Source organism: Carassius gibelio, chromosome B22 (assembly GCF_023724105.1).
Source record: "Carassius gibelio isolate Cgi1373 ecotype wild population from Czech Republic chromosome B22, carGib1.2-hapl.c, whole genome shotgun sequence".
NCBI classification, from domain to species: Eukaryota; Metazoa; Chordata; class Actinopteri; order Cypriniformes; family Cyprinidae; genus Carassius; species Carassius gibelio.
This window is the reverse complement of record NC_068417.1, coordinates 26,361,047-26,374,017: the sequence shown is the minus strand read 5'-3', so window position 1 is coordinate 26,374,017 and position 12,971 is coordinate 26,361,047. Positions and strand designations below refer to the sequence as shown.

The window sequence follows — 12,971 nt, the reverse complement described above, 5'->3', positions numbered from 1 at the left end:
TTTGTGACATGTTTACAGCTCTTCTGAACAGAAACCATGTAAGATCTGGAGTGGGATTTGATTCTAGTAGCAGTAGCCCTTTATTGTCACTAGTCACAAGTACCAGCGAAATTAGCCATCGACCTGTCCATACATACATATACACAACATACATACAATATGACAAGGGGGTAGACAGGACAGGAAGACAGAGAATTGAGGAATAAATACAGTATAACATTAGGGAAGCGAGGAGGAAAAAAACAACACCCAGACTATGTTCCTTTGGGAGCACAGTGTGAGAACAAGAAAACCACCTCAGCAACAAAAGCACATAATCAATACACCATAAACACACAACTTTACAACTGGGGATGGAAATTGGGGGATCGAGGTAATCACAGGCAAGCAGCCATCCGGTCCATCAGCCCTATGCCGCTGGTCACAGACCCACTTGTCAGACTGGCAGTACAAAGTGGCGAAGGCGAGGGGTGGGGGCTGGGGGGATGAATGCATATCTGTATATATGTACATATGTATGTGTGTGTAATAGTTAGTGTATTTGTAGGCCTGGAGAGCTGGCATTCAAATCTAGTTCCTCAGTCCGCAGATTGTGATAGCGTCACAGCAAGTTTTCATGGAGACAGCCTTAGTCAGGTCCTAGACAGAGTCAACAATCAACAGGTGTCTGTGGAAAAGGGGGGAAGAACGCAAGAGCGTCTCGCTGCAGTGCTCCTCCAGGGGAGTTGTTGTTGTTCCAGCAGCGGCCTTGGCTGAGGCCAGTGCTGGTAGAGGGGAGCCGAAAGAAGATACGATTGCGATTGACTGGTCTTGGAGTGAGTAGCCACATTCCAATTTACACGGTAACTCTCTTTGTCCATTCTGGTCTCCAAATCCATCCATTTTCCTTTCAAAAGTCGCGAGCTTCTTCGTGATGTTATCCATATTGTGGTTAATATTCTCGGTCTCAGAGCTGCTCTGTGCCACTCTGTCCACTGCTTCAATCATGACTGGCAGCATTGTGAGGCTTTGGACAGTTGTTCCCGTTTTCTGAATTTTCCAATAACCCAGGGCAAAGCCTAATCCAATCAGCAGAAGATCTGTTACCATGGTTCCGAATAGGTAGATGTCTTCAATGTCCTCCAGAGAAAGAGCTGGCAGACACACGACCCGCCATCTCTCCCAAGTGTCCATTGTGTAGCCAGCTGTGTACATTCCCGCAGGGCAGTCAGGTTCCCCTGAACCCAAGCTTCTTGTCGAGAAGATGGTGTCAATTGCTTTGAGAGACCAGTTGATCAAATCCATGATTTCAGTTTTGGAGAGCAGTGCAGAGAGAGTCTCTTCGAAGTATTAGAGAATACGACGAGATGAGAGAGCAAGCAGGGAAGGCAAAGGGAGGAGAGGGAGAGAAATGCGTTAATCCCCCTTTCTCTCACTCTGCACATTGAGTTTCTCTGCAATATGAAATAAGCACTTTCAATAATTAATATGAATTATGCAGCCATCAATTGTATGTCCCAATGATCACAGTCATGCTACTGATGATATATATATAATTGTCATCAGCAACAGCTGCCACTCATTACTCATCCACTATATATTGGCTTGTCTCACGTCTTGTGTTTGTGAGATCATTGTCATTTGTTTGATGGTTTCCCTGTTCGTCTGGCTCTAGTGTTGTTTGCGTTTGGATGTCTGTGTTTTCCCTTGAACCTCATCCACTCTCCGCACGTTCACTCAGCCACGGACACTTACCTTCGGCTCTATTCCCCGCAGTTCCTGTGCCATCCTCTCCTGCTGCCTACACACCATCATCATCCGGATTACTCACCTTCTCTCCGCCATCATCTGGATTCCTCACCTCCTCACCACCACCATGGAGTTTCGTAGTCTCATCATCATTGTTTGTTTGTGTATTCATATTACTATCATCTCATTAAAACTGTTAACTCGCATCTGATCCCAGACTTTCCTTTATCCACCGTCACATAACGATCTACTAGTTGACGCAAGGATTAATCGCCTGGGCCACCAACCCAGTCCTTCTAGCTCTACCATCTCTCCTGTTAGGGGGGCGCTTGAGTCGAGAGAACACGGTCGGTTCTGTCGACGACCACGAGCCCATGCAGGTGGGTAGAGCTCGGCTGTCCCGGAGGGAGAGGGAATGGCAGAGGTCCCAAGGACTGTGTTTGTACTGTGGAGGCTTTGCTCATAACACCTACTCATGCCCGGTAAAAGAGCCAGCCCGATAGTAAATTTGAGGCTACTATCGGGTGGGATCTCCGCTGAGAAGTCCTCACCTACATCATCGACCCTCCTTCTGGTGAAACTGCGGTGGAAGAATCATCATCACGAGTGTCACGCCGAAGTTAATTTCATTGATTCTTCACTTGCACATCACTTGAACATTCCTGTCCTTCCTGTGTCTCTCCACATCCATGTCACCGCCCTCAACGGCCAGGAACTGCCTCATGTCACACACCATACAGAACCCATCACACTGCTCACCTCTGGAAACCATCAAGAAACCATATCCTTTTTTTCTCATGGACTCCCCTGTTGCTCCCATTGTTTTAGGTCACCCCTGGTTGTCCAAACATAATACACGAGTGGAATGGGGTTCTAACACTGTCACATTGTGGAGTGAAAGATGTCATGAGTCTTGTCTGGTTTCTGCTTGTTCTTTTGTCCCTGTTTCTGTCTTTCAGAAGGAGAACATGGTTTTGCCAAACGTGCCCGTTGAGTACAGTATCTGGACCTGAAGGAAGTGTTCAGTAAGTCCCATGCTGCTTCTCTCCCTCCACATCGTCCCTACGACTGTGCCATAGACTTAGTGTCAGGTAAGTCTCCGCCTAAGGGCAAGTTATACTCTCTTTCTATTCCTGAGAGGGAGGCCATGGAGAAATATATTTCTGATTCCTTAGCCTCTGGGTTCATCCGTCTTTCCTCTACTCTACAGCATCCCTGGGAAGGCCAAACAAAGGTGATTAGACTCAGAGATGAAAATATCAGCGTTTTGACAACATGGCGACCAGTCTTGGGAAGGTTACTTTGGAAATGTAATGGGTTACAGATTACAAGTTACCCTGTTTAAAAAGTAATAGTAGTGTAACTTTTTCAATTACTTTGTTAAAGTAAAAAGAGTACTTTTTGATTACTTTTCTACATTTGTGAAAATTAAATAATAATAAAAACATATACATCAAATTAAATACAGTTATCTAATAAGCATGTGACGTATTCGGTGTAATAAACTCCTGAAACAATGGTGGTTTTTTAAAACTGCTGTCTCTTTGTATATGATGATAGTTTTCTCAAAATAAGTAAAATGCATGAAGTGGCACAGAGCAGTTCTAGAGATTATGTTTATGTGCTCGTGTACTCCTATATTGAGGTGGCAGAGGTTGAAAACACTGCGAGCTTCAGTAGGCCTATGTGTAGTAAATGAAACCATGTCTTTGCCATTAATTTACAGGAGGGGTGGACTGGGAAAAAAAAAATTCAGACTGGAAAATTCAAACTCATACAAACAAATTCATGGACAAAACTATTTTTTGTATGAACCTGACATAAAAAAGGTTTAAATCTTTAATTTGGGGCCATGAAAAATAATGAAAAGTTCACTCCTGAACTACACCTTCACTTCGATTTTTCTCTTCAGTCTCTTTATTTTGCCCTGCTATCTATCTCTCTCATGACTTTAATACTCAGGTTTGAACAAAACTATACTTTACAATACAATACTACAATATATTTATAGAAAAATCCTAATACTGTACACGAGTCATGTTTTTCCCTTACAAAAATTGACCATGCTTCTATTAGCCTATATAAAAGTAAAATAACTTTTTTTTTTTTTTTGCAGATGGATTTGTGTTTATTTTTAAATTAATACATTTGTAAAATAATTTTACATTTTTGGTTACCACAGTTAAACAATAGTAAACATTTTCTCTGGATTTATAGTAAAATAATAAAACGTACATTTTACGTAAGGGTTGTGTTGTTGTCTGTCGTAGCTTCCCCCAAAAAATCGGATTATTTTTCAGCTAAATTACTACTGTAACATTACAACAGATGATAATGATGCCCTTTATATAGTATTTTGAGTGATGACTGATGAGCAGCGTGCTGAAAAAAAGCATCTTTACAGATTAAACTGACCTGAAACTCTGAACAGTAGTTCAGCTTCTCTGCTCCAGCAGTCCACTCTATTCTCTCTCTCTCTCTCTCTCTCTCTCTCTCTCTCGCATTGATTACTCAGAGTCTGATCCAAACCGTTTGGCGGAGGCGCGGAGAGCGCGCAAGTATTGACTAACACTAAATGACTTATAAGAGATTTAATTATCAAATGGTGGATTCTCAAATGATCGCTTTATTACATTCTGCATGCAATTATACAATAACAATATTAAAATAGAGCGCCAAATGGGCTGCCAGGCCACCGGGAATTGTCCTGGTTCTCCCGGTGTCCAGTCCGCGCCTGATTTCCACAGACACGCAGAACGTGCAGGAGTCATATATTGCATTTTTGGGGCTTAATATTCACAGACACTAGTCTATGTCATGTTTTGATTCAAGTGTACTGATCTACTTTTGATTTAGTCATCCAAAATGTGGCATATTCCGTCTGCGTTAGGCATTCCGTTTTTATGACTGGATTCTACGAACCAGACCGTGTTTCCACATCCCGGAAATTATTAGGACGTATGTCTCAGAATAGTCTGTGCAATTTGGGAAAGAAATCAGTTAAATCTGTATGTGGATGTGTGTAAATATTCAAATGTAATCCCCTTTGTAATCGTTTAAAACTTCATAAGTAACTGTAATTTAATTACTCATTTTTTGTTAGTAACTGACACTAATTACAGTTACATTCATTTTGTAATTAAATTACGTAACGCCATTACATTTAACTAGTTACTCCCCAACACTGATGGCGACAAACACACTCTACAAATGCAACTCTTCCTCTTCTCCATTGGAGAAGACCACGCCCCCTTTTTGTGTATTCCTGTGGGAAAAACTGTTCAGTGACGTCATTAATGAAGAAAGTAGAGGGATGTAGTCCAAACTGGTCATTCGATGTAGGCGAATTCTGTTAAATAAAATATCTCACTTGGCATTGAATTTTGAGCTTTAGAATTCTACAGATATTATTTATACTGTAACAACAACATTACACATTAACTAAAGTTTGAAACATGGGATCATGAAGAACGGGACCTTTAATAGTTTTTTGCAAGTTTGTCTGAGATACAACTTAATAAAATCCAAAACATATAAAATATATCAAAAAATTCCTTTGTGTGTGTTTAACTAAAGTCCAGATCATATAAACAGTGACAAGAAATCTGTTTTGGAAGATTTCACTCCATGATCAAGTAAACAAGCTATTACTCATTTCCCTAATGTCAAATTGTAAGTATATGTGGCTGTGACAAGGATAATGTCATGGTGATACTGTGAGGACCAAAGAGATGATGGAGATTCAGAATACTTTTTATCTTTAATAATCCAAAACAAGGGGTATCACAGAGCTTGGCAGGAACACTCAAGTAGCACATAACACGGATGTATAACAGCAGAAAAAAAGGAATCAAGAGGCAGACGACACTATAAATACAGGGCTTAATGAGAGGTAATCAACGGGGCACAGATGAAACAAATAAGAAACTCAACAAGAGGGAGAAACTAGGTCACATGGAGGACATTGGGAGAAAAACACAGTCCACGGACGTGACAGATAACACATTAAATGATTGATGATTTTCATGTGATACTTTTATTGAAATAAATTCATGAATTCACTTGAAATTTTGTATTATTTTGTTGATCCACTCCAGATAAGGTGAAACCTTAGTATACACATTAGGATACATAGGCGAATTGCAGAGATCCAAGACATGAAATGATACGATACCAACTGCAGTGTCTCCACAAACTAACGGACCCCCAGAATCTCCCTGTTAAGAAACACAAATTAATAGATTCCTTAAAATCATATATCAGTTTAAACAAGTTCATAAATGAACAGAGTCTGTGAATTGTACATACATCGCAGAATCCACCAATGCCATATGTACACATCATCTTTGGAACTGAGTATATCTCTCCCCATCTTGTTTCACATTCTGTGTTATCCATTATATACACCTTCATCTCCATTAGACGATCATTAGCTGAGCCATTAGTCCGTAGGCTTCCCCAGCCAGCGACACTACAGACAGAATCGGCTTTGATGTCTCCCTTTTGTCTTGGTATTTTAATAATCTTGACTTTATTGTTTTCTTTGACTTTCTTTTGTAGCTGTAATGCAGTAACATTATTATCATTAAAAGATACTGAATCATATTGTTTACATTATATTTAAACATCTTGCATTTTCTATGATCTTTATACACTGTTTAAAAAACTATAGACCCGATTCCAAAAAAGTTGGGACACTGTACAAATTGTGAGTAAAAAAGGAATGGAATAATTTACAAATATCTTCAATAGAATATTCACAATAGAATGTAGATAAAATATAAAATGTTGAAAGTGAGATATTTTGAAATGTCATGGCAAATATTGGCTTATTTTGGATTTCATAAGAGCTACACAATCCAATAAAGTTGGGACTGTTAGCAATAAGAGGCAGGAAAATGTAAACGTACATATAAGGAACAGCTAGAGGACCAATGCAACTTATTAGGTCAATTGGCAACATGATTGGGTATAAAAAGAGCCTCTCAAAGTGGCAGTGTCTCTCAGAAGTCAAGATGGGCATAGGATCACCAATTCCCCCCCATGCTGTGGCGAAAAATGGTGGAGCAATATCAGAAAGGAGTTTTTTAGAGAAAATTTGCAAAGAGTTAGAAGTTATCATTCTATAGTGCATAATATCATCCAAAGATTCAGAGAATCTGGAAAAATCTCTATGCGTAGGGGTCAAGGCCGGAAAACCATACTGGATAACCATACCTTAGACGTAGAGCTGTAATCGGGCCTTAAAAGTTAGGCACGACAGGACAAGAGCCTGACAAGTACATTTTGATTGACAGCTTTTTAAAAGCCTTTTTAAAAGCCTGATTTCGCAATAACGAAATTAAGATAAAGGTTCCGCCAGATTTCCTTCGCCACTAGCAGCTGACATTTAATAAAAGAATAATGCCAAAATTAGCCTATATAGACTACACTGTCTACATTATGCATTTAAGACTTAATTAATATTTAGTTACTTATTTATACGTATACGTATACGTATATTTACACATGCATTTCCGCATCTTTCTAACGCTAATCAAAACACATCACATGACCGCTCATTTACATCGCAAACCGGAGCCCGAGCCCGGTCCGAGTCCGTGTAAAATTATATACATTAACCGAGGCAAAGATCTTCAGCTCAACCTGTCCTCCAACCAATACACTCATATAGGTCGTTTGTCCAAATCCCTGAAATACGACCCATCAGAGCGTATACTACAATTGCGCCCCTATCGGCAAAAGGTCGTTTTCATATTAATGTCTTGTACTCTTTTATTTGTATTGTGATTTGTGTTTCGTGTAGCTTAGTTGGTAGATTATTGTGTTATACCTTGATATGCAATCATGCTATTATGGGTTCGATCCCACAGAACGGATGTGCACGTAAAATGTGTATGCTCAATAAGTCATAATTTAGCATGATTTAGCATGTGGGTTAGGTTTAGGGGTGGGGTTAGGAGTGGTCATTCGAACAAATAAGCCACCTAGTAAAATATGTAAGAATTACTGTGAGATCGGTGTAAAAAGACCACACATTGCATTTAAATAAACGTGCGTTTTGATTGGTAATGACGTTATATTTCATTTCATGACGACTGACATAACGCGATACTGTCATTATTTTAATGGCCGCTAGAGGCCGCTTAACTTTAAAACGTAAATATAGGTCGTAATAAGGTGCTTTTACAAACGACCTATTTGGTTGTTTTTTGTTGGAGGACAGGCTCCTTCAGCTGTACTTAGACGGCACTGCATCACATACAGGAATGCTACTGTAATGGAAAACATTGTTGGTGAACACAATCCATTCACCGTTGCCAGCTAAAACTCTGTAGGTCAAAAAACAAGGCATATATAAACATGATCCAGAAGCACAGGCCTTTTCTCTGGGCCAAGGCTCATTAAAATGGACTGTGGCAAAATGGAAAACTGTTCTGTGGTCAAACGAATCAAAATTTGAAGATCTTTTTGGAAAACCGCAACGCCATGTCATCCGTACTAAAGAGATAAGGACAACCCAAGTTGTTATCGGTGCTCAGTTCAGAAGCCTGCATCTCTGATGGTATGGGGTTGCATGAGTGCGTGTGGCATGGGCAGCTTACACATCTGGAAAGGCAACATCAATACTGAAAGGTATATCCAAGTTCTAGAACAACATATGCTCTCATCCAGACGTCAACTCTTTCAGGGAAGACCTTGCATTTTCCAACATGACAATGCCAGACAACATACTGCATCAATTACAACATCAAGGCTGCGTAGAAGAAGGATCCGGGTACTGAAATCTGAAATCAGATCTTTCACCCATAGAAAACATTTGGCGCATTATAAAGAGGAATATGCGACAAAGAAGACCTAAAACTTTTGAGCAACTAAGCCTGTATTAGAAAAGAATGGGAAAACATTCATATTCCTAAACTTGAGTAACTTGTCTCCTTAGTCCCCAGACATTTGCAGACTTTTATAAAAAGAAGAGGGGATGCCACACAGTGGTAAACATGGCGTTGTCCCAACAATCAACTTATTTTTCCCTTAAAATGATACATTTTCTCAGTTTAATCATTTGATATGTCATCTATGTTGTATTCTGAATAAAACATTGAAATTTGAAACTTCCACATCATTGCATTATGTTTTTATTCACAATTTGTACAGTGTCCCAACTTTTTTGGAATCTGGTTTGTACTTTAAAAAGTAAGTGTTTGTGCAGTCCTTAAAATTAAAAATAGTTAGTTAGTTAGATTTTTACCCTCAAAAGCATAATGTCATTCAGGATTGAAGGTCTGCCAGGCTTATAGCCTGGATGCTTGTGGTAAGACTTCACTGCGATGCGGACAGACCCCTCATTCTCATTCTTTAAGTTATGTGCCCCAATCACAGCTGTCAGTATCGTATTTCTGTTGAAAGAAAGTCTTAGTAGCAAAATAAAGTTTTTATTTTTATTTTTTATTTTTGTATTCTTTTCGAAAGAGCATATTGTGCATACTCCTTTTATGACAAAACTTTGAAAACCATTTACTACTGTGAATTCATCTAAAAACATTAAAAATCAATCAATATTGCAGTTTAGACCAAACAAAAGCCTCACTTTTGTCTGCAATGTGCAGCAGTCAAGACAAACTGGTTATGAATGAGAAATCCACCACAGATATGTTCCTTGTTAATCTGAAGAGAAACCATGTAAGCTCTGGAGTGGGGTTTTGCTACCCGGCCATTCACTATACCAACATCCACATGAGCTGAGAGAGAAATACAGACAGTAACTTATTCACCCTACAAACACCTAGAAACACATTATTGAGTTCAGAAAAAATCCAGAAACCATGCTGAGATCGTGGTTGTGATGATACATCTTTTAGTGATTAATAAATATGGAGTTTAGTTAATCAGTCTCACCAGTGAAGGTCAGGTGTGGTAGCAGAGAGGCCAGCAGGAGCAGAGAGATGATGGTCATGATGAAGACAGTGAGCTCTCAATGACAAAACACTAGAAATATAGTTTAAAGGTGGGTGGAGACACTGAGTTTCCCCTAAGTCTTTTTTCTTTTCTTTTCTTTTCTTTTCTTTTCTTCTCTCTCTTTCTCACTTTGTGGTATAAGTGACAGAACAATGACTCACTATTGTTCTTGTTAATCTTTGTGGTCTCATTTCCAGACTATGGATGGTTTGGTCTAAAACTGTTATGTAGCTCACCATACATTTTGGTACTTGAATACTATACCGTTCATAACCATAAACATAATTATATAGAAGTGGAAAATCTTCATAAAACAGGTGTTGTGTGTGTGTGTGTGTCCCTTTTCCGAATGCTGTTTTTTAAAGATCATTTGAAATGTTATACATTTTGGAAAGTGTTAAAAAATCTTTTTTTTTTCATGTTTGTTCAATAAACAATAAACTATTGCACATGCACCAAGACTCCAATGGTTTTAGTTTTTCAGAATGAAGACAAACATTTTCGGACACTATCTTGTGCTGGAGTTTTAGGTATAGCATAATATGAAATGCTACTTGGTGTAATGTTTTGCATCTCATGCATTGAAATTTAAATGAGATTTTAGAGATTTAAGTGTCAGAAAGTGTAAAAATACAAATATAGATGTATTAATATAACCTTCGTAATCATCGGGAAGAGGGAGGCAGGAACCAGCGGACAATCAAATGAAACTTTAATAATTCAAAATAAACAAAACAGCGCACCAGCCCCTCATGGACGACTGGTGCGCATGAATAAAAAGCAAAACATAAAATATGGCCCAGGCCTGGTCCTCTCTCGTCCTTCACGGTCGTCGCTCCAGTTTTATATCCTTCCATCTCCTACATGGGACTCGAGACAGGTGGTGGGTCGCAGGTGTAGCTCATCTCCAATCACTACACCTGGCCTCACTCCTTGTTCCCACGTCCCTCGGCCCTGCCCCACTCGTCACAATAGACATTTCACTTTTGATGCCATGCTGATTTTAAGATATTAAAAAGAAATTAATCAAAACAAAACTCCATATGAACCAGTATCTGTAAACGTTAAGCCGCAAAAGATGGTTGAAATATGAATCCTGCATGTTCTGCGCATCTCTGTGTGAATGAATAAATGGCAGAGACATGCGGTTTTGTTTACTACATAGACTGAAGCGTGTGACGCTTGCTGTAATTTCAGCATCTGCCATCTCAATGAGGACATAAATACATAAACAACATCACCAGAACTGTTCTGAGTCACTTCACAAGCATTTTACCATTTCATTTGAGAAAAACCAGTGTCAAAATAAAACTAGCACGTCAACATAAAAGTTCATTTTTACATAAAGGCATTGTGCTAAAAATATTTCTATTATTTAGTAGAATGTATGTGATATTGCTACAACTGTTGAAAGTTGTATTTACCAAAAAATAAAATGTTTAAACTTCATTAATTAAAAGACAAATTTGGGTGAAACTTGTTTACAGTTTTTCATAATTATATTACTTGTAGAAAAACTTTAAACACAATTGTAAATAAGTATAAACAATGGCATTGGCTTTATTTTTTGTGATAAAATGTTTTTTTTTTATTATTATTAATTTTGTTTTTTACTAGCACATTTTTGTGTTTTTCTTTGGTACCAAAATTGGTACTTAGAACCATGGATTTTCACTGGTATTGGTACCGAGTACTGAATTTTGGTACCATGACAACACTACCTGAGAGTAGCGCACAGTTCATTAAAAATAACAGTAATATGAATATTGAGTACTCCTGCCCTGACAACAGCACACAGTTCATTAAAAATAACAGTAATATGAATATTGAGTACTCCTGCCCTGACAACAGCACACAGTTCATTATAAATAACAGTAATATGAATTTTGAGTACTCCTGTCTTGAGAGCAGCACATAGTACACTTAAAATAACAGTAATACAAATATTGATATTAAATATTAAATGCCTCCCTTAAATATTAAATGTCAGTAACGTATCTGTCTGAAATAATCTCTCCACATGTTCAAATTTCCTGACTTCATCTCTGCTTCAGTTTCATTAGCCGCGTTTCCACTGTGAGGCTTAAACCGGGCATGCTAGTGCGTTGCCAGGGCCAGTCGCATTTCCACTGTCACTTCCGGGGCTTGATCGTGCCTCGTCAGGGCTTCCTCGGGGCCAACGGCCAGGGTTTTTTGGCCCAATGAAAACCTTGGGCCAAAGCAGGCCAGCTAAGGCTAGAGGAGGGGTTATGAACAAAGGCGGAGTTTCACTGTGTCTGGATAGCTTAACGCTGCGGATCATTACAGAAAGATAACAGTCGAGATAACAGATGAGGTTTCGTGACGTTGTTCCTTAGAGGCATGTAAAAGGTGTGTTTTAGTGACGCGCAGCATACTTCAGGCCCTGACTGTGGAAACGCTGCACTATTCTGGCCTCGGTGCTACTGGCCCTAGGCTTTAAGCCCCTCACGACCCGTTTTAAGCCCTGGCTTACACTGGCCCGACAGTGGAAATGCAGCTATTGGTTTATTTTCTGCCCTAAGAATATGTTTGATGCTGATGTTAACATTAACAATCTGAGAACAAAGTATAACAATAATAATCATTTGCACAGTTTTATGTGACATGAGCTAACTGATCATTACACTTATTGTGTAGACTTATTGCAATGCTTTTTTTCTCAGTTTGTCAGAACAAACATGTATCCAGTGAAAATTCTTATTAGGGTAATACTTCCGAGATGTAGGCTAGAATCTGTGATTCCTAAATAAAGTATCTGAAAGAAGTTTGTGAGCAGACTTAGCTTGATGTTAATTTACTTCTTTCCATGGGCCCATGCAAGGACTGAGAATGGCATCGAAAAATAAAGACAAAGAAATGTATTATTTTAACATTATCCAGACCGGTGCAGTGACTTACAGCCACACATAGGCTGAATACGAATACTTGTTGCCGTATGATGCAATGACACTGCAGGCAGTGTTTTTGCACAAAGGCACCTCATGAAACTGATTTCATACAGGCTTCTGAAGGCAGCGTAACAGTTTAATGATCTACAACAAAATAGATTGAGTTATGGTGATATCTAAACTAATATTTAATTACTATAATACTGATTTATCACTAGAAATAACATCAAAAGTGCAAAATGTCATTCAGAAATATACATTTACACACAAATTTACCACTTAACGCAACTTTCAGACGCCATCTTTATTTTGCTTAACAATCACGGAATGGAACGCACTTGACTGTGGTATATCAAAGGCAGCGAAGGGCACATC

At 38.9% G+C, this 12,971-nt stretch overlaps 2 protein-coding genes across 2 annotated transcripts in view; both read right to left on the bottom strand.

The window, feature by feature from the left end:
• Positions 1-12,971, bottom strand: part of LOC127987854 (mast cell protease 4-like) — a 177,004-nt gene that overhangs the window by 55,973 nt on the left and 108,060 nt on the right. The window lies entirely within an intron of this gene.
• On the bottom strand, positions 5,270-9,765 carry LOC127987848 (granzyme-like protein 1). The gene is made up of 5 exons (XM_052590208.1): positions 9,628-9,765; positions 9,320-9,470; positions 8,981-9,128; positions 6,037-6,288; positions 5,270-5,945 (listed from the first exon to the last, which is right to left on the bottom strand). The coding sequence occupies exons 1-5, from the start codon at positions 9,683-9,685 to the stop codon at positions 5,787-5,789; spliced, it is 768 nt and encodes a 255-aa protein (XP_052446168.1). The 5' UTR covers positions 9,686-9,765; the 3' UTR covers positions 5,270-5,786.